This window comes from Apis mellifera, linkage group LG3 (assembly GCF_003254395.2).
Source record: "Apis mellifera strain DH4 linkage group LG3, Amel_HAv3.1, whole genome shotgun sequence".
Lineage (NCBI taxonomy): Eukaryota > Metazoa > Arthropoda > Insecta > Hymenoptera > Apidae > Apis > Apis mellifera.
Genome location: NC_037640.1, coordinates 2,330,280 through 2,352,588, shown reverse-complemented (window position 1 = coordinate 2,352,588; position 22,309 = coordinate 2,330,280). Strand labels below are relative to the sequence as shown.

General features: G+C 35.0%; 3 protein-coding genes, 1 long non-coding RNA gene and 2 other non-coding genes across 7 annotated transcripts; 4 read left to right on the top strand and 2 right to left on the bottom strand.

The window, feature by feature from the left end:
* Positions 1 to 1,012: 1,012 nt before the first annotated feature.
* On the bottom strand, positions 1,013 to 5,420 carry LOC100577538. Of its 2 annotated transcripts, XR_003304373.1 has the most exons (6): positions 4,665 to 5,420; positions 3,877 to 4,604; positions 3,424 to 3,789; positions 3,207 to 3,257; positions 2,816 to 3,130; positions 1,013 to 1,167 (listed from the first exon to the last, which is right to left on the bottom strand). It is a non-coding gene; the product is annotated as an uncharacterized LOC100577538 (long non-coding RNA). The 2 variants fall into 2 exon arrangements; XR_003304372.1 differs by lacking the exon at positions 1,013 to 1,167 and having other exon boundaries at positions 2,628 to 3,130.
* Positions 5,421 to 7,365: 1,945 nt separating this feature from the next.
* On the top strand, positions 7,366 to 7,472 carry LOC113218703. Its single transcript, XR_003304484.1, has one exon. It is a non-coding gene; the product is annotated as a U6 spliceosomal RNA (small nuclear RNA).
* A 3,192-nt stretch (positions 7,473 to 10,664) lies between these two features.
* Positions 10,665 to 13,968, top strand: LOC413391 (homeobox protein MSX-2). Its single transcript, XM_396835.7, has 3 exons — positions 10,665 to 10,945; positions 11,555 to 11,885; positions 12,071 to 13,968. The coding sequence occupies exons 1-3, from the start codon at positions 10,879 to 10,881 to the stop codon at positions 12,339 to 12,341; spliced, it is 669 nt and encodes a 222-aa protein (XP_396835.3). The 5' UTR covers positions 10,665 to 10,878; the 3' UTR covers positions 12,342 to 13,968.
* A 3,487-nt stretch (positions 13,969 to 17,455) lies between these two features.
* On the bottom strand, positions 17,456 to 17,528 carry TRNAM-CAU. The gene has a single exon. It is a non-coding gene; the product is annotated as a tRNA-Met (tRNA).
* Positions 17,529 to 17,755: 227 nt separating this feature from the next.
* LOC552022 (zinc finger CCCH-type with G patch domain-containing protein) lies at positions 17,756 to 20,334 on the top strand. The gene is made up of 9 exons (XM_624403.5): positions 17,756 to 17,985; positions 18,151 to 18,375; positions 18,484 to 18,564; positions 18,632 to 18,772; positions 18,906 to 19,048; positions 19,115 to 19,293; positions 19,375 to 19,644; positions 19,729 to 19,908; positions 19,994 to 20,334. Exons 1-9 carry the CDS (start codon positions 17,923 to 17,925, stop codon positions 20,290 to 20,292), a joined length of 1,581 nt encoding a protein of 526 aa, XP_624406.2. The 5' UTR covers positions 17,756 to 17,922; the 3' UTR covers positions 20,293 to 20,334.
* A 127-nt stretch (positions 20,335 to 20,461) lies between these two features.
* LOC413393 (box C/D snoRNA protein 1) lies at positions 20,462 to 22,012 on the top strand. The gene is made up of 7 exons (XM_026439636.1): positions 20,462 to 20,532; positions 20,645 to 20,826; positions 20,883 to 20,974; positions 21,050 to 21,228; positions 21,316 to 21,513; positions 21,577 to 21,701; positions 21,780 to 22,012. The coding sequence occupies exons 1-7, from the start codon at positions 20,513 to 20,515 to the stop codon at positions 22,010 to 22,012; spliced, it is 1,029 nt and encodes a 342-aa protein (XP_026295421.1). The 5' UTR covers positions 20,462 to 20,512.
* Positions 22,013 to 22,309: the final 297 nt, after the last annotated feature.

The following is a 22,309-nucleotide window of genomic DNA, read 5'->3' as shown; positions in this document are numbered from 1 at the left end:
GTATGTTTTCAATTATTCTTACTTAAAATTGATCTAAAATCATTTTTTATTTAATCTATTAATCTATTAATTCTATTCAAAATAATGAAATAATGAAATAATGTAATTGAAATTATTTTTAATTAAGATAGAAAATTAAATAAGATATGAATAAGTAAAAAGTTTAAATCATAATAATTCTATTTTTTAATTATTTCAATGAATTTATAAAGTATAAATAAAATATTAACTAATTAAAAATAAAATTATTAAATAAACAAATAAAAATAAAAAGAAATAAAATCAATGTTTTCAGATTAATATAATTTTAACTAATATAATGTATGATATTATTTTAGTTATAAAATAATATTTTCAATTAAGTAACATATATTAAAAAAAAGCAAAATATTTAAAAAATATGTCATAAAAAATACTTAAAAATTCTTTTACTTAAAATCACATTAATTGAAGATTATTCGATTTTCAATGTACGACATCTAAAAAATAATCAAAATAAATATTCAATTGTTATATAATGAAATTTTTCTAAAATGCATAATCAAAATCATATAAGAAATCATTTTTCAATAAATAATATCAATTACTTTATCTATTCTAACCGAACAAGTTTTACAAATTTTAGTTTTATGTTAATGGCATGTGCTAATTTAAAAAAAAAAAATATATTGATGTCAATTAAAAAGAAAAGTTTTGATAACATTAACGATGACTTATTCGTAGAGAGTGTAACAGTATCATACCCTGAAGCGTGCCTAGTAATTATCCACCAAAGAAGTTGCTGCACGATGTTTCACGATATAGCTAAAAGTATCACCGAGTTATCGCTCAAAAGAAACAATGTTCGCTACCTCTTAAAACCCGGCAGCCTCTGGGCGTTTAAGTCCTCAAACCATTCTAATTGAGGTTCCTCCTCGTTACCGCGAAAGAGTTACCGGAAACAATAGTTGGAACAAGTAGATGACAATTGTACGTAGCAAGCAAGCATCCTCGCTAACAAAAGCGTGCCTACCAGTCCTCGTTTTGGCTATCTCTCTCCGTCTCCTTCTTATTTCTCGTCTCGCTATTGTTCCCTTTCTACCGCAACGAGCGTCAGCATCAGGTAACGAGTAACGAAGCGTCCTTCGTACCTCTCGAGGTATCGAGACAGCTAGCCCGAAACGTTCCCTGGAATACCGAATAAGAGTAAATTTCTAGGAATCGTAAGAAATCCACTGAAAATTAAACCGATGGAAAATTACTTTGGCAAATACTTTCCAACGTGAAATGATTATACGTATGATATATTCCTTGAATTTTATTGAAGTTTAATATGTAATATGTGCAATTTATTCGTGTTAGAGACGTTATTTTGTGAATTGCAGAAAAAACATAATTGTGAGAAATCAGGTCAGATACATAATCTGCATGAGAGAATTTTGATGAAGAAATGATATTTTTTTTTGCAAAGTATAGATGAAAATCTAATTTAACTAAAATCTAATTAAAATATAATCAGAAAACTTTTTTTTTCGTTTAAATTCATTACTTTTGCAAATATTACTTATAGTAATTTATATTAGTAGTTTAAGATAAAATTGAAGCTACCTTTTTTAATGAACAAAACAATCATTTTGAAATTATGAAATTGGAAAAAATAAAAATTTTTATGTTTGTCTTATATTTCTATGACAATAAATTATCTAACAATTCTAATAAAAATGTAATGATATTATATTAATATGCATATAAACAACTTAACACGAATCGAATTTTTAAATCTCTTATTATTTATCATATAAATTTTAAGATTCAATAACTGTTTCTGCGAGTTATCATCATTGACAACATCGTGACAATTTATAGACAATATTTGTAACGCGAAAGCAACCAAGTATCCGTGCAATTAACGACGAACATCTGTAATTATTTTAATGATCGCCACGAATCGATAGCATCGAAAGTCTGGCCGACGAGTTTCGCTTTACGAAACTAATTTAATTAGTACTTTAAGCACGATGCACACGGTCGCGGATAATAGATGGAAAAGGGGTGCGATGACAGAAGTGTTGGAGACATAGAGGTCAGATTATCAGAAGAATCCTTTCACGATAAGGCCATTAGTGATATAATTAACCACACGTTGGAATTTTTAAAAAAGAGAGAGAGAGAGAGAGATGAATCCTCCATGAAAGGATTTCTGCCTAATTTTGCGAGAAGAGGTGAAAGAACGAAGGAAGCGAAACATCCTCAGGTCGAACATGGCGGAAACAGAGAAAATTCGCGGAGAGTTGCTTCGAAGAAAGGAAAAAAAAACGAACCGAAGCCGACTTCGCGGAGAGTTACTCGCCTCTCATTTTGCTCGAGTGCTCTCACGAATGAGGAAACATTTCAATTAATTACTGCGTAATTAAAATATGAAAAAGTAGTCATTATCCCACGTTTCCACGTCGGTTACTTGGACAACTTTCCTGCTCCGTCACTCCCCTTTCCCTAGTCTGATCTTTCCTTTCGTTCTCCTCGGCATCCATTCGGCAAGAATCGCTTCATCTTCCTTCCAACGCGTTTGTTCCTCTCCCATCTTTTATCACTTCTCTTTTCTTCCTCCCTTCCGCAATCCTGAGTTTCGCATAACGTCGTTCTCCTGCTTTTTTTTTTTTCGCCGGCACAGATAATCCACGAGCGTGCGCGCGCGAGTGTCGCGCCTCGTCATCACGGGCATTAATTATACACGTGTCAGGTAACTCCGAGTGGTTACCAGGTAAGCAGCTTGCTAGATGCACACTATGTGCATCGTGTACTTGCAAAAATAAACATTTTTCCGGGACATACTCACGCTTGACCCGTCACCGACGAACATTTTGCCAACAATCCTGAGACGATCTCACCGTATTATCTTGTCTATAAGATTGTCATAAAAAAATCCAAAGTAAAATAACTGTTAAGAGTTTCTTCTTTTTTTTTTTTGAATCAATTAGGCAAAATGTTTAAAAGACTGCTCTATGAATTATATGAATTGTAATAGAATTTTTTTGTTATATGAGTATAATGGAAAAAGAAGCAATTAGATTCAAATAATTTTTAATTGTGAAAAAAATAATCATTTCATAAATTTAAACGGGATTTTTTTAAGCAACTTATCATGATATATCTATAAAGAACAGAAAAAATAATTAAATAAATTAATTGCATCTTAATGATCTTGGAAAGAAATAAAAGAAAATTACCAGAAATTTATGTTTCATAAACGGAATATGAATATAAATCCATCCTCAATCCTAAAAAGAAATCAAAGATTATAATATCGATTAAATATTATGCTAGCAATATCATCGTATTCGTGTACAATTCGAGATATGAATCTCGTATCGCGAAGAGCGCATTTGCATGATATCCTGTTGTAACATAATGACATCGAGTAAAAGGGGTTGAGCTGTTACGAACGTGAAAATAAGCCTTAATCCGTTGTGTTAGCCCTGTCGCGAGTAGATCGCTCGTTCTGGAGAAACAGGAGTGGTTCCGTCGACGAGCCCCCGCCCGTTGCACGGTGCTAACTTTTCAATCTCGGTCGAATAATCCGTCGGAAAGCCCCGCGGTTACCTCGGCAACGATCTGGCCTCTCATTGGCCCGTCAATGTTCTACCAACTCTCTTCCCTCCTCACCTCTTTGCCCATTACGCTATCTTCTTCCAGGCCACCCTGCTGTTATCCATCTTTCGTTCCATCACCCTCTTCTAGCGATGGGACTAATTTCATTAGCGTTTCAAAGGTTATTATTTCAAAGCTCATCAATAGAACGGGCATAATGATCTATATTAGAAATTAATTTCACATGTTATTAAAGAAGAAACTTTTTTACTAAATCTTTAAAAAAATAGAAACATTAAAGAACCATACCATAAATCATTTCAGAGTTTTCTTTTGACATCAATATGTAGACAATTTTTACAAATATTCATTAAATATATGGACATCACGAATATGTCGCATTCATCACTATCTGTTTTCTCTCTTGATCTATTTCTCTTCACCTTTTCTTTTTTATCTCTTTTCAACTCGTTGTATTTTCTGCCTACCTTTCCTTTCCTCGTTGCTTCATCTCTGTTTCTTATTCGCCAGTATCTATCTGTCTCCATTTGAATTTTCTCTCTCAGTTTCTCACGGAGTTTCACTGATTCTCTCTACAAACTGCAAAGCTATCCCCTCCGTCGGTATACATATACCTAACCTTTAGTCACTAGTTCTCCTTGCTCCTACCGACCGGCACTCCCCAGCGCACTTAGCCCCGTGGTTAACTTCAATGAGCGGATAACAAGCCACCCCTCGACTTTGCCCTGTAATATTCACTCGTATAAATGGACCCACGGCTTTGTCAAATCAACTGTCGCTTGTAAACAAGCAACCCTCTCGTGGCATCGATGCTTGCCGCGCGAATCTACACCATCTTTGTGGTATCTTTGCGACACCCTGCTGAAGACTTTACTGTCTACCTCCCAAGAACAATTTATGGTTTTGAAATCATTCTGCAGAGATTTGACTAGAAAATCATCCAACTCTCGTTATTTCTTTTTCTTTTTTTTTTCTCTCTCTCTTTCAAATTCTTTCAAATTCATTGTTTCAAGACACTGAAAATAGATCGTATGAATCGAACGAATAATGAAAAATATCGAATGAAAAGGATTTACCTTAATACGTTTGAATATAATTCGAGCACGGAGAAAGAACGATTATTAGACGATTCAAGCTATTTCTCTATCTTTTGATACGCGAAATTAACGAAAGATTTGAGGACCTTTACGAGAATTCACGGATTATTAATTTAAAGAGGAGATTTTTCTTCTCTTGATACGATGGTTTCCTTAATGATGAATTATTATTCACATTCACTACTGTCTCACGAGAACATTCTCATTTAATTCTTTAATGAGAACATGGATGAAATCTCGTTAGCACGAGAAACGAGCTCGATATCGAGAGACGTTCCACCAAGCTTCGAGCATTACCGTAACATAAACGAGCCAATCAGCCATCTTTGTGTCAGCAATCATCCTTTGATTACACGGCACTTAGCTCGAAAACAGGGCCGCGATACTATCGGGCAATCATTCTCAATTTTGACAAAATAGAAGGATAAATCAAATAAATCGTCTAAACACAACTATCCTTCGAAGAATTTATACATAAACTTAACTGATTTTTAGCTTTTAAAAACAAAAATTGTTTACACTCGTTTCATTCTCACTCACAAAGGATCACTCATTTCATTCTTTATTACATCGATATAGAAAGAATTAACGAAAAACTTTTTGTATAGCACTCTAATTGTATTGTTCAAAATAATTTTATTTACTAATTAGATTAAACACTTCACGATTATCACAAAATTAAAGTTTTATCGTAGAAATATTTACGAACGCGTCTCGTCATTCGGCCATATTTATTTAACTAAGGATTTTTGTATAAGAAGGTTAGGTAGAGAACGACAATAACAAAACGCGGGTTATTTGAAAATATCTTGATGTAAAACGAAGGAGAATAGAGAAAACTCTCGATGAAATAATAATCGTAGACTGGAAAAAGGAGAATTTTTGTGCTTGGTGGAATCGCGGTGTTCGTCATGGAAACACACGCGTCGAAACTCGAAAGTGGCCATGGGGTAAGAGTGCCTTGTACAAGGTACTGAAGAGTCCGCAGTTATAGGAAGCGAACAAACAGGGCCGCCTTTCAATCGTAATTGGAACCGCGGGAGCCTGACCAACGTCCGTGTTCAAGCACTCTTTTTCCCATAACCATCATTCTTCGAGAGTGTCTCCTACTCTGCGCGAAAGAAGAAACACAATAGGCTGTATATCCGGGCACGAAATTTCGCCGAATTTTTTTACGTATCCTCGTACAAACTTTCTGATTGTTTCTATTTAGCGAATCAACACGACGTTCTTCAATTCCATTTATGGAATTATTGACCTTGAACGATATAAAAAAAAAAAAAGAGATAAAAATTTGATCGAATCATGATTCAGATTTAAGAAACTAGAAGAAACAACAATTATTCCTCAGTGAGAAAATATTATATTTTATATTCACATTTAATGTAGAGAATTGCAGATAAATTGTCGGGTTTCTGATTCTTCTTTTTGTCTCCGGGATAATGCGCCCCGTCTTGTCTTGAAAACGTTGTTAGGGAAATACGTATAGAAACGATAAAAAGCAACTGAAAGGAAGAATATAAATAAATGCTGGTACATCCGAGGAGAAACAAGAACGTATTCACCGACGGTTTGCTGTGTTTAACTCGTGATCTCGTAGAAATGGGCTGAGCAAATACAACTTCGCGTCTTTCATCTTCTCTTTTATTCGCGTAGGATATTTTTTCTTTTTTTTTTCCTCAAGAGGAAAATACCACGCGAAACATGTCTTTGTCTTCCATTTGTTTGAACACGATTTAAGAATTCCACGATCTAAAAAAATGCTCGGGGAAAAAAGAATTCAATGTAAAATATAGCAAAAGAGGAGATATATTCGATATTCGAAACATCAAGCGAAGAATTGTTAGTCTGTGTAAACAGAATCGTTCGTTTCAATCGCACCTTTTTTTTTTTTTTTTTTTTTTTCCTGAATGGAAAACGAGCTGGCTTCCCTCTCGTTTTTCGCGAATACGGCACTGGACGGTGCTGCTGCTCCGTGCAGAATATTCAGATCGACAGTTATATTCACACGCGTGGTCGCACCTCAATGGATTTTGCTTTTGCCGCGATTGTTAACGATTTCGAAGCCCTCGCGGCATCGTGGTTTTGATCCATCACCCCCTTATCCCTCATCCCCTCTGCTACTCGCTCTTCGATTCTCACTGTTCTAAATCGCTTCACCGTGATCCTCCTCTTTGTTTTTTTTATCCGTATTTACCAATTCGTCTCGACTCGATCGACAATCGTGACTCTATTATTGATAATCATTCAGACTCGGTAACTTTAGTCGGATCAAGCTTCGCTTCTCGTGGATTTGATTTACATTCACGCCCTTTCACAGAAAAAAAAAAAAAACCTTTTCTCGAATAATTACAATGCTTTGTTCTCTCCAACGCATCTGAGATCGCGCTTAAAAAAAGTAATCGATGCTTTAATTAATAAGAAACGTTTTCTGTTTACGTTAAATTTTTTGTTTATATTTTCTATCGTATATTATTTCTTTTTTATATTTAAATTTTAACAGAGAAAGATTCGTTTCTGAGAGTGAGTTTGATCAAATTTTTGAAGCAACACGTTGATATCAGAAATCATTGAATCGTATGCCACTAGATGGCGTAAACCTTCACCTTGAAATTGTTTCTCGCAAGTGGTCGATCTTATGACAATTCATATATATACCAATTGGATTCATAGTAGAATTGTACTTGCTTCGGCAGTACATATACTAAAATTGGAACGATACAGAGAAGATTAGCATGGCCCCTGCGCAAGGATGACACGCAAAATCGTGAAGCGTTCCACATTTTTTTGCAACTTCATTTATTAAATAAATAAAGTTATTTTATTCTCATTATTTACCATTTATGAATACCTACCTCATTTGGTTATTAACATGCATTTATTTTTTTTCAAAAGTTGTTATAAACATCAGACTTTATTAAGTAAAAAAGTGACAAATTTTTTCACATATCAATAGATTATTATTTATTATTCAAGTGATGTATTTATATTACGTTTGTTACATTTATTATTATTATAGATTATTATCGAGTAATAATTACGTACGGCATTAAACGAATCAAAACGTATTATTTGCATAGCAATTATACATGTCATTCATTAGGTAATCTCGATACGCAGCGGGAAAAAATAATTGAACGTATTCTGCCTCTAATCTGTGATCGTTCCCCTCCGCAAGATCGGAAAGAGATATTCACCCTGAATTGAATCCCATTTATCCAACATGACCAGAGGTGGTTGCATCCAGATGAAATTTCGTGTCCCACAGGGGGACAAATATTGCAAATTACCGACAACAATCAGCCGACAAGGGATGGTGATTTTCGAGGCAATTCGAATCAAACCCTCCGTTCTAATTTCCATTGATTTCGTTTTCTAAATCGCGACAGATGCGATCAACCGTGCCATTCTTAGATTGCAAGAAATTATTCGACAATTTACAATATTCTCGTTAACTTGCACACATTTGAAACATAATATTAAGGATGCTATTTTAAATTTAATAATTATTGAAATTATTGTATTTGCTTAATAAGTTAGTTATAATAAATAGATGTACAAAAGATTATTAGAATCTCAGAGAACTGATAAGATACTAATTTTCTTATCTTTAAAATAAAATAAAAATCAGAAATATAAATAGAAAAAATTAATGAAGGAATGTATGTATTATTTAATTTTATAGAAATTTGTAGATAAATTAAAACAAAAATTATTCTCTTTCAATTTATGATGAAACTTTACATATATTGTTTATAAATTAAGAAACTAGTAATAATTTCTACTAATAATATTATAGAATCAATTTACAATACTAAAATATATTTTATCTGAATAATATTATTAATCAATCTGATTATTCCAAAGTTAATATGAAATAAAATATAAAATAATGAAATGATAACAGATAATGCTTATTTCGTGACTGAATTTATTGCCTGATCGCAAGAGATAGGTATCGCGTTAAGGTTTTATCCCCACAAAGGGCCTATGATGAAAATTATTACGGGCATCTTTATTTTCGCAGCTCGACGCCGCTCAATTTATCCCGTCTTCATGCATTTATTCCATCGTTTCCACCGTTTCCGCCGTTCCGAGGCCCTTTTCCAGCACGAGAGAAGACGGCCAGCCGCTTTGCCGCCCCTTGAATTAATTCCCTGCATACGTTAATCTTAATGAATTCACAAACGCGCCCCGTCGTGTCCGACTCCTGGGGTATATCGGCTTAGGGTTCCAGCTTACAGGTGCCACTACGCAAACTCGAGGCCAACCATTAAAATGTACCACCCTGTGTATACACGTATACACATCCTTCTCCTTTCTTCGCGTCGCATTTATGCGACGCCACGCGACCTCGAGTTGCCGAAAATTGCACGAGTACAATACCTTCCCTTCTCTCTCGTTTCATCAATGGATTAAATGCTTAATTATTTTATTGAATATGTATTTGTAAGATCGTGGATTTGTCGTATTTTAAAGAATTTTATATTATTATAAAATCAAACAAGTTTCGTCATCATATTAATATTGTATGTTAAATTGAAATATCTGTAATTTTGCTATCTCAATTAATAATCGAAGAAAATCTTGTTATACTATATTACAACTCGAAGGAATGAAGGATTAATTTTCCCAATATACCAAAATATTATTTCGGATCTTAAGTAATATTCTCTACGTTTTAACCGCATCGAGATCCGCAGTCTCGCGGATAGTTATTCAAAAGATTCTGGTGCAACGTGCTCGCCGCAACAGAAATTACGAAGACGTGCCTGTTATAAAAGGAGCGAGGAGATCGAAGAGTGATTCATGAAATTCGTTAATTAAGCAACGCGAAGGAAGTCTGGGTGTTCCTCTCCCTCTTCCTTTTTTTTTTTTTAATTCCAGATCGAGAAGAATTCAGCTTGGATGATATATTTGCGGGACGTGAAATATTTAGAAATATATAGAAAGCGGATGGATGGATGGATGCGGGGCCATAGAGTCGCACGAATGCCCCAGGAAAGATAAGTAGCGACGTGGTGAATAGACTAACGGGGCGCTGCAAAAGCTGGGAGAAAGGGGGAGGAGGAGGAGGATAGGCGGTGTCGAGGATTGGTGGTTTTATGCATCATGCATATTTACGCTCACATACTAGCTGCGGAAGATGACGAAGCGGGCCGGGTCGTGCAAATTGCGAGGACCGTATTTATGCAAATGCCCGCGCATTCGTGTTGCACCTTGCGCCACTTTCCTTCCGCCGATCTTCCTCCGACCCAGCAAATTGACTTCGTTAGCAACCTCTCTCTCTCTCTGTTTCCCTCGAAGGAAGAAGAGAGGGAGAGAAAAGTAGGGAATCGAGGTGGAAAAGAAAGATGGCGCGGCCAAGAAAGGAAGAAGAGATACGCACAGAATGTTTCATCTGCAAGAGATTCATCTTCGAATATTCTCTGAAAGGTGAGTCTGCGCTGAGAAAACTGGGGAACGGAAAAGAGAGCGCGGGGTTAAACAAAACAACGCCGTTAAAACCTTCCCTTCTGGGAAGGAGAGGAGGAACAATCTCGATATCGCGTCCTCTGCCAGTAGAAACGTTTCACATCCAATTTGTTCCTCTCGTTTCGCGGTAATCGCTCGCCAATGACTTTCTCCCACTCGTTTCCTCGGGGGTTCGATGCTCGTCAGGCCGTGCGCTGCTCCTCTTCGAAGCACCAAAGATCGGCGTATCCTGCTGCTCTACCAAGAGGAACAAGGGCCAACCCCCGTCGCGCAAGCCGCTTCCCAATCGACCAATAGGCGTCTGGCGGCGGCCGCATCCACCCCTCGGCGGCGAGTTAGCTCGGCCAATGGGCGAGTCGGAGTTAAGGGTGGGAACGGGGCCGCCACCACCCCCAAAATGGCTGCGAAATCGCGCGAGCATTAGGCAGTCCGTTCGAAATAAACGGGCGGATTAATTGGAGCGGGGGGTGGCAACCCCTGACTCGCGTGCTCTTCCAATCCTCCCACCCAGGTATCGAGCAACGTGCGAGGAGGTGATGACGACGATACCAGGCGTTTTGGACACGGCATATCCGGTCATCCCCTCGGCGACGACCTCCAGAACGACGCCGGGCGTCCACACGTTAGCATGAGACTCGACACTTCCGTGGTGGTGTCCTCGCGCCGATCCGTTCCTCCAATCGTCTCATTCGCGTTTGTTTACTTCGAGGTGTAAATAATGCAGGAGCACAAGTCGTTCCTCATAAGGGATCTTCTGGGGGATGTTTTGTCCGAGCGGGTGCACGGTGAGTTTTTCACGTATAGTTTAAATGAAGTAGAAAGATCGAAAAGTGAAATTTTTAATCTGGAATAATATAATTATCGAGGAAGTTCTTCATTATTCTCGTGCTAATCTTAACATCGAGAATATTGTCTTAATTTTATTCTTTTTAAAAAGATCAACTTATTCGTTTTCATTAAGCTTCTTAAAACGATTGAAAAATCGATTGTAATATATAAATAAAACGAGTAATTAAAGAAATCAAGATTTTCATTGCACATGACATCGGTCGCGTGGCCTAACGCCAGGCTCCTCGTTACGCGATGCCCCGCGGAGCGGCTCCATTATTTTTATCCAAGATTCGCAGCCCTACGGCCGAAGGGTGGTGCCCCATTAACCACGATCCTACAGATGGCCGGAGCTCCGCGGAAGGATTCGTTAGCTCTCGTTAGTCCGAATTTTCGATCCCCAGGCGACGGTGTTTTGTCGGCCAATCTTGATCGTTCGACCCTAATCGTTTAGGCGATCAAACTCGATCAACTCGATTTCGATTCCTCGTTATTGTTCGCCACGAATTATATCTTCGACAACTGTCGATCCCTCTGAACTGACATTAGTATTTTTCCATTTCCAGAAGATTCGGAGGACGACTCGGCCGTTCATTCGGACTCCGAGGACACGATCGACCCTGGAAGCAGCCCCTGCACCAGACTGGAAAGCCCCCCGCCCCCGCTCTCGCCATCTCCGGCGGCGGCCACGTCCGGCAAGTCGTGCGGAACGGGCAGCGGCCCCCCAAGCGGCAGGAAGCCGAGAAGAAGGCGGACGGCGTTCACCCACGCCCAGCTCGCTTACCTCGAGCGAAAGTTTCGATGCCAGAAATATCTGAGCGTGGCGGATCGGAGCGACGTGGCCGACGCCCTGTCCCTCTCCGAGACCCAAGTCAAAACTTGGTACCAGAACAGAAGGTAAATACGAAAGTTCGAGAATGTCTTAAAAAAAGAATATCAAATATCCAATGAATTTAAAATAAATTAATTATTATATATCTTCCAATTAAATATTATATTTAATTGGAATTTGAAATATAAGGAATAAATACGATTTGTTATTATTCTTCGAATATAATCGTTCAAAAATTCGCCTGTCGCAGAACGAAATGGAAGCGGCAGAACCAGCTGCGGTTGGAGCAGCTTCGGCATCAGGCGACGGTGGAGAAGGAGTTGCTGGTACGAGGCGTGGGCCTGCACCACGGCAGCATAGACGCCTACTGTCCACCGTACAACGCTCAAACCCAGACCCAAAGCCACCCGCCTCCGCCGCCGCCGCCCCCGGCGCCGTCCACCGCGTCGACGGCCGCGTTCCTCTCCACGGCGGCGGCCCTGTTCCGGAACGTGACCTACGTCCACGGATGCCCCCTCTAACCGCGGCGGTTGAGGCCGCGGTTCCAGGATCCAGATCTCTGCTTCCCGGCCGCCGGCATTGGGAAGGCATTGGCCCTCCTTCTCCTCCCTTCGAACGGAGGCGAATCCTAGATCAACTCGTGAGATTGATCGCGGCGGTTGTTCCGCGTTCACTGGGTGGTGGTTTCGTTTGTTGGTTCTGGGTAAGGGTTGAAGTGAAGTGACGGGATGGTGACGGGGAATTGTTTCTCCAGTGTTTATTTCTGCATGCGAGACAGTGTACATATGTAATTATTATTACGGATGATAGAGTCGTAGTTTCCTTTCTTTCTTTCTTCCTTCACTTGAGGAAAAGGATTGGTTGGAAATTGGAGGGATTTTCTTTAATCGAAGGAATTTTCGCTTGTTGTCTGCGCTCGATCTTAGGAAACGAAAGGAACTCGAGTCGAATATCGAATTCGTAGATGCGTCGTAGGCTCCTTAGGGTGATTGTAAAGAGGAGGGAGAATTGACAAGTGTGCAATGTTTCTTCAGAAGACGAAGTTTTTCTTTCTTTTTTTAGGGATATTATAGTTCGCCAACGACTTTACTTTCTCCATTTAGTGGGCGAGTTTTCGCCAACCGAAGAATTCTTGTAGATAAAATAAATTATTAACAGAAATATCGAAACATCTTGTGATTAATCCTCTTCTATATAATACATATCCAAATTTTTCTTTCGTTTTCATCGTTTCTTTTTGAAAAAATGGATCGATTTCCCTCTAAATCTATCTCTCTCCTTCTTTTCTTATTTAGAAAGCGAGGAAAAGAGAAATCGGTAACGAGGCTGTATCGAACAAGACCAATTCGCGCGTGACAATGGGCACGTGGCCAGGAACAGCGTTTCGCAACAGCGGAACGTAATTGGCTGAAACCGATACAAGTCGAGTACCGGTGCCACTCGTGGCTGGAATTGGCTGACGGATTTAATTGAACGGAATCGACGAGAAAGAGCGAGACGAGGTAACGTGTCGGATCGCGTGCTGGAGAAGGAGGGGAAGAGAGATACACGGTGAAGCAATTGTCACGATGATTTTTTTTTTTTCTTTCCGATCGTGGACTCCGGTCGTTTGTTAATTGGAGAAGAAAAGAGAGAGAGAGAGAGAGAGGAATAAAAGAAATCAGGAAGAGAATAAAAGTGCACGATCTCTTTACACGGGTGATTAGACTGCATTAAGCGAATTTCGAATGATCTCGCGTTAACGACGTTTTTCGTTGATAATCACTTTCCTTTCGTTTCTTTCTTTCTTCCTTCCTTCCTTCCTTTTTTTTTAAACCACTCCACGTAAAATTGCGAAACACAACAATTTCACTCTTTGAATGAAATTTCTCGTTTCGAGATCGATCTCCCGTTTCCGGGAAAATGAATGGGGGATCGTAATTGGGGGAAAAGACGCGTGGAAAGTTAAAAGGATAATCTTACTTCTTCTCCTCCTCCTCCCTCCTCCACCATTTGATAAGAAGAAATTATTGCAAGTCGACATCCTCTCCAGATCGTCGACGATGAAGAAAGAGAGGAGGAGAAAACACTCCTTTCGAATTCATTCGGGATGAAGTAAACTGTTCTCCGTGTTTGGTCCTCGAATAATAAAAAAAAAAGGAAAAGAAAGAGAGATACAACTTGCCAAGCGTGAAATCACGAAGGAAGAAATTCTTGCCACCCCCTTTTTTCATCTCTCCTTTCAAATTCTTCACGGGGAATCCCCCCCACGCGTAATTACTTCGCTATGATGAATCGCATATTATTCGTAATAATTTTTCTTCGTCGCACGTTTCATTGTCCCTCGTTCCCTTGCGAGCTTCTAATTTTAGTCTTTTAAGCGTGACTTCTTGAGCGTTCTCGAGAGCAGGATCTGGTCACGGATCTTTTCGAAAGAAAAATAATCTTTGAAAAATTAGAAATTTTTCATCGAGAATCGTTAATGATATTGTATTATTATTGTATCATATCGATTAAGAGTTAATTAATTAATTATTATTATTAATAATAATTACGATGTAAAGAAAGAATATATAGAAAATATATAGAAAAAAGGAAAGGAATTTAAGCAATCTCTTGTTTCATAATTGGCAGATAATAAATATATATATTTAGAAAGAAGAATGGGAATAATTTAATGAATTTTTATGTCAGTGATATTCAAATTTAGTTACGAATTACGTATTTATTTCAATATTTATATATTGTTTATCAAAAAATCGGGATCTATATTTTCGAAATAGTTTAAAAATGATGTTACAATTTTTATTTATCTATAAATGTATAACTTTTTTTTTAAAAAAGCTTACTAGATTAGATTTATTAATTTTATCTTTTATACAAATTCATATCAATATTCTTTTCTTTTTTATTAGATTGCATTCTTATAATAAAATAATAAGTAATCATTTGCATAGAACATGTACGATTATATAATTGAATTCGATTTCTTATTTCTATTTATATATTTTACTTTTATAATTTTTAAATTGCATACAACAACTGTTTTACATATTAAAAATATTTGACCGACAGACATTTAAGGAATAAAAATTATTTTTATTCTACTCTAAAGATTTGATTATCCGTGTGCATAAACACTTACCAAAACTATCCTTCAAAAATCGAATTTTACAATTAAATGATCGAACAAACTGAAAAATTGACTCGACAAAGTCGATAAAATTATACGTATAATACACACGTATAGACAGATACGATATCTCATATCACATTCGAGTGCGTTTCAATCGTGTAAACGACTGTAATTTACCGATCGATAAATGATTCAAATCAAATATATATATATGGTGCATTGAAAGGATCAAGGATCCCCGATAAATCCCCGGGAATCGCACAGGAAAAGAGTCGAACGAGATACCCTGGGATGGAAGAGAAGTGGCGTCGCGTGCACTCGGCCACGTGCTTATTGTCATTGAGCGAATAACCGTGGACGCGCGTGCATACGTGCGTAAGTCGTGTTGGCACTTGGACACGCGCTTCTTATCCCTCTTCAGTTTATGATGCGCGTCTCCCTCTTACCCGACCGAGAACAGCATCGTTAAATACTTCACGGGGGGGCATCCCTTCGAAATCGTTCCTATACCTATACACTTTTTGAAAGATCCACGCCCCGGGATTCTCTTCACAAACGGATCGTTTTCGCGCGTATACTCGCCGCATGGTTCCACGCGTTTCTCGATCGGTAATTAACAATTCCTTTCTTACCGTTCAGAAACTCGGATGGCAAGAAAGGAAAAGTTTTTTTACAGAAAAGATTTATCTCTTTCCTTTTCTGTTTTTAAACACTTATACTTACGGTACTTACGGGATATCTTGTAGGTAAGAGATGTTACTCGAAAAAATCATCGAGATAGAGAGAAAAGATCCGTTTGAGAAGTCTCGTTTAAAATTGGAAAGTGAAATGGGATAGGCGCGGATACCGATAATCATGGACGGGCAAAGGGGCGAGGCGAACGCCCCCAAAGGAGGAGCGAAAGAAAGCTCGGCGAGGCTGGGCATTTCTAATTCTTTAGGAAAAAAGCGGCGGAGTAATTGCTGTGGAGAAACTGGTGGAGAGAGAGGGAAGAAAGTGAGGGAAGCCAGGATGGCTGACTGCACAGCAGTGGCGAAAAGGGATCCGCGGCTCCGTTGGTGGAAGGCAAAAAGCAGAAGTAAAAGGAGTCGGGTGTGACGAGGTTAGCTGCGGGGGGGAGGTAAAGATGGATCTCGCGAGAAGGAAGGATAAGCAGGGGAAGAGAGACGGCTGGAGAAAGGGAAAGAGAAAGGCTGAAGCTAGCGGGTGGAAGGTGCAGGGTGCAGGGTGTAGAGTGCACGCGGGGCAGAGCCGAGTGTAACGAAGCTCCGACTTTTTAATTGGAATATATTCAGAAAGCGGAACGCCTTTTCATCGCGGGACTCGATGCACTGAATACGCGGAATCAACCGCGCTTGCAACGAGCCTGCTGTGCAACTGCAAATCGGGCCGCGTCTCTGCATTTATACGTAACGGATGCATAGCGGTTGCATATAAAATAACCCGCGAAAACGCGAATCCGCCCTCTCGTCTCCGGCCAACCTTTTCCCTTTTCTTCCCCGATATCCACGGGCGTATAATCACCCTGAAAATACGATAAGTGCGACCAGATCAAAAAAAATCACGCAGAGATTCGTTCTAGTCTACGTTTTCTCTCTATATCGATTTTTTTCTTTCTTGAACATTGAAAAGTCGCCTTTTTTTTTTTTGAATGAATCTATAATCTACGTTTCTTACTTATTACGTTGAATATTATTCAATGATATGATTTATAATTTTATATCATATTATTATATATTAATTTCTTCTGCAATTTTCCTATATTATAAAAATAAGGGAACAATGAGACAATTCTCATCTAAATTAGATATCGTATCGTTTGACGCGATGAGAAAAAAACCGATAAACAATGGATCGATTATTTTTAATCATATTTCAATAGACATTGATATTCAATTGAAATAATTCATGATATTAAATTCATCTTTAAAGAAATTGATATTCAATACTATTTTCTTTATATACGAGGCAAATATAGAACTATAGTATAGTTGGATATGATGGAACTGAACGTCGCTTTCGGTAGATTTATTCCAGCCAAGGGGTCGCAACACCTATTCACCGTATAAAGGTAGAGGCTATGGCAACTTCAGCTTAATGGGCTGTTTGCTTGCAAATTGTGGTATCGCTAAAGGGCAACAAACAATTCACAACTCGTTTTAACTACCACATTTCAATTCCAAGAAGCCTCGAATCCCTCTGGCGAATGTTACATTTACATAATTGTCTCTTGCTCCGTTTCTCGTTTATAAAACTGTACGTTTCTATCTTATTTCTTATATTTTCCATATATCTTTTCAATTTTTTAATATACAACATTACATATAAATACATAAAAAAAAACATTGTACTTTTTTTATACTTTTAAAAATATAAATTAGGTATATAGTGGATGTCAAAAACGATGATCAAAATTATATATAATTTTTCTTTATTTCAAAATGGAATATCTTTATACGTTGGTAATAAAAGTGATTAGAGAGTAAAATAATATTTTTTTGTAATTTGAAAAAAAATTCCTGCCCCGGGTGAGGATCGAACTCACGACCTTAAGATTATGAGACTTACGCGCTGCCTACTGCGCTACCGAGGCGTTGTTAAAGGGTTTTCTTTTTTATGTATTTAACCCTACTTTTTTTCAATTATTAAATTAAAATTATGTAAAATATATTATTATTTATTATAAATTTAGATAAATAAATTCTTAACATTATAAATTTAAAATTTTTAAAAGCGAAAAAAATTTTTTCTATTGATTGCTAATATATATCTCAAACGTAGTTTGTAATGATTTAGCTCAGATGTCGCCACGTAATGGACATGAACATTTAGGGTATTCAAATCAGATTCTTTTGATATTGGTATAAATGCTCTGCTACGATCGTTAAATTATACAGGATAGAAAGGATCCGAATGTAAACTGTCAAAACTGTTTTTTGTGAATTCTCAAACTTACGAATTTCTAAATCAATACAGGGTAAGACAATATGACAGATAATATGACAGACGCTGAAAGTTTAAGGGAAGCAATCGCACAATATGAACAACAGGTATGAATTACAATTTCATCGATGTTTTACGAACAAATAGTATAACCTTCTATATAAATTTTATAATTAATTTTTATAATTTAATTTAAATATTTTTATAATTAATTTTTTAATTATAAAAATTCCTTTGATATCTGTATTCTAAACATTTTTTAACCACATTAGTTAGCTCAAGTTCAAGCAACCTTATCCGTAACTACGCAAGAAGCGGATAGGGAAAATTTATTAAGTTTACAATCGGACATACAAGAACTTATTACTTTAACAAAAGAAAGTTTACAAGGTGTGGAAACATCCAGTGAAGATTTAGATGATGATGATGATGATGATGATGTCGACGGCGATGATGATATGGACGATCCATTAGCAAAAGAATATGCCTTGTTTAAGGTGACTTTTTCCAAATTTCATTTCATTTCAAAAAAGGGAAATGGGAAAAGGATACAAGGGATCCAAGAAAATAATCCTATATCATTTCTTTTGATATAAATTCATTAGGCAGAACTGGAGAAAACTTCAAATGATTCTGAGAATAAAGAACAGGATAAACAAGATGATGGAGCTTCAAATAATATAGAAGTCAGTATGCAAGTATTCTATATGGCATAGAAATGACACAATTATACGGTGCAAGTTCATCTTGTAGGATGAGTTGAGGCAGCTTGAAGGCATGAAATGTAGAGCTCCCCATGGTAGCAGTTGGGGTGGCATTGGTTATCATAATGCTATGATATGCTCTGTTTATCAAAATGATAGGACAAAAATAAAAAATATGCAAGATATAAAGGTAATAGAAGAATTAGTTGTAATTAGATTTAAATTAATACTAATTTGAATATTCTTTTAAAAAATAACAGGAAACTTTCTTTATTTACATTTATTACATAATTCTAAGGATTTAAGTATAAATTATTATCTAGGTCAGAGTACTTTTTCTAAATCCAACACATAAAGAAATGCTTCCATGTCCATATTATTTGGATGGAAAATGTAAATTTTCTGATGAAGATTGCAGATTTTCACACGGAGAATTAGTATCGTTATCTAGCATACAAGAATATAGGTAAACAGATCTCTATTTAATAGCCAAAATATAAACAAAAATCAAAAACAAAATCTTTATTTATAGAGAACCTGATTTTCAAAGTATAAAAATGGGCAGTAGAGTATTGGCAAAACAAAAAAATCAGTTATGGCATAGATGCATTGTATTAAAAATGCCTGAAAAAGAAGGAGATGTCTTTAGAATTAAATTTGAAGCAAGTGGTAATATCACAGAAGTTTTTCTCCCAGATCTTTTACCACTTGGTATGTATTTTATTAACTAGTTATAGATTCAAATTTAATTTTTTCATATTTATTTCATTTAATTATTTCATGTTATTATAGATGATGCAGATTTGGAGATGTCAGATACATCTGATGATAGTGATGGTGAAAGTGATTCGACAGAATATTCTAAAGAAGAAGTTGTTCATAAATCTCTTTTAACGGTAGAAAGTAACACACCTTTAGGAAATTGGGAAAAATATACACGTGGTATAGGTAGCAAGTTAATGGCTCAAATGGGATATATAGCAGGTACTGGACTTGGGAAACATTCAGATGGAAGAGTAGAACCAGTTGAAGCAACAGTATTACCAGCTGGTAAATCTTTAGGTACATATATTATGATTTGTTTATTATTATATTATTATTTTATTATTATATTATTATTATGTAATTAAAAACATTTATTTTTAGATCATTGTATGGAACTGCGAGAAAATGCTGGTGGAGATAAAAATTTATTTTCCGTGGAACGTAAAATGCGAAAACAACAACAAAAATTAGAACAACAAAGAGAAAAACAATATCAAAGAGAAAAAGAACGAGAAGAAAATAATATCTTTAATTTCATAAATGCAACTTTAGGTGATAAACGTATGTCTAAAAAAAAAGTCCTGCATTTTTTAAATTATATTCTAATTATTTTATTAAATTTTTAAATAATTCTTTCTATTTGCAGCTAAAAATGAAATACAAAAAAATATTTCAAAAGGTAAAAATAATCTCAAGACAGAATCCAATCGACAATTAAATGTAGCAAGTTTACAAATTGGGGAAACTATTTTAAGATTAGAAAGAGAATCGACGAAATTAAAAGAATCATTGACAAGACATGCAAAAGGAAGTGTTCATTATAACAATATTATAATGAAATATAATGAGAAACAAAAAGAACTTGTTAGTTTAAGAGCATCTGAAAAAAGTATTGCTGTTGAACAAGATCAACGAAAAAATAGAGCTAAATTATCAATATTTTGATGTATATATATATATGCAATTTTAATTTACTATAAGAAATTAGCTTATATATATTATCTATTAATATGTATAAAAAATATAAATAAATAAACCTTATAATATAACAATATTTATTTTGTCAATAATTTTATGTTTATATACTATATATAATTAATGATTTTAAATATTTGTAGTATTATATGATTTATATGTAATTAAGATTTACAAGACAATATTCAATATGGCGACGTCTAATGTCAAGTATAGTATTTTTAAAATTACGATATTATTATTCAGTTAGAATAATATTAATTATATTTTAATTTTTTCAACTTATAAATATATATTAAAATTGATATATTGTTATTTATAGGATTGAAGATTGTGAAGTATGCGGTGAAAATAAAGCAAAATATACATGTCCAAAATGTGAGGTTAGGACTTGTTGTCTTCAATGTATAAATATTCATAAAAAAGAATTAGAATGTGATGGTATTCGAGATAGAACAAAATTTATACCATTAAAATCATTTACGGATTTAGATATTTTGAGTGGTAAGTTGAATTTTATAAATTGTTAAAATTTTTTTTAAATATTTATCATTTTATAGATTATAGGCTTCTTGAAGAAGTAGGTAGAACAGTTGAACAATTGAAAAGAGATCCATTTAAAAAGTGTACACGTCGAATCAATTTACCAGTGGTTTGTTACAATATTAATTTTTTTTATATATGTATCATATATGGAAGATTTATATTATAAATATTATCATTACAGCATCTGAATAAATTAAGAATAGCTGCAATCAAAAGGAATATTACTTTACAATTTATGCCACAACATTTTAGTAAGCATAAAAATAATACAACATATTTAAATTGGAAAAGTAATGAATTATATTGGAGAATAGAATGGATTTTCCCTCAAGCAGAATGCACAAAATGGATTACAGAAAGGTAAAATTTTTCTTCATATTTATATAATACATTTATATGTATATATACTATGATTCATTATCATAATAAATATTGCAATTATTATAGAGCTTTAGAATCTATAAGATTATCATCGCTTTTAGAAGAGATTTTATACCCTATGAAATCAGTAAAAAATAAAAGTGATATAGAGGAATTAAATCTAAGAATATCTTTAAATGAAAAATTACAATTTTATCAAGCAGCTGGGTTATATGGAATAAAAGTTCTTTTAAAAGCAGAAAAAGTTGTAAAATCAAATTTAAAGTAAGTATATTTAATCTCTATAATCTTTTAAATAAAATGAATTACTAAATTGTTAATGATTAGGTTTTATGAATTGGACATCACACTTTCATTAAAGGAAAATTTAGAAAATAAAATTATAATTGAATTTCCAATAATATATATAATTTTGAAAGATCATTCATATATGTATGAAATAATAGATACAGGTATGTTTTTCATATATAATAATTATTGTCTTTTAAAATTATAATTTTTTTTATAACATAAATTAATATTTTATATAGATGATGAAGATGAAAATATTTCAAAATATACTACTCATAATAATATATTAAAAAAAAATAATGGAACACATAATCAAATGAATACAAAAGAAAAAAATTCAACTGTGAATTATTTTTTTAATTCTGATTTTTCTGATTCTGAAGAAGAAAAAGTAAATGATGATCAAAAAAAAGAATGTGTATCAAATTTTAATATTCCCAATTATGATGAATTAATTAAAATGGGACAATAAAATGTCTTTTTATTATACATTGTAAAATTTTATAATCGATAAATCGATTATTTTTCCTTTTTAATTCGAATTAATATACAAATTCAATTCTTATTATTATATAAATACAACATTTCAATTGATCAATACAACTGAATTATGTATAAATAGAATAATATTAATGAGTCATTGAATCCACATCCAAAAATGTAAATACATAAACACATATATTTAATATTTTCAGATTTCAGAGAATAATAAAATCACAGGAATAAATTTATTTTATTTTACTGTTTTCTAATCAGTAAATTATTAAGA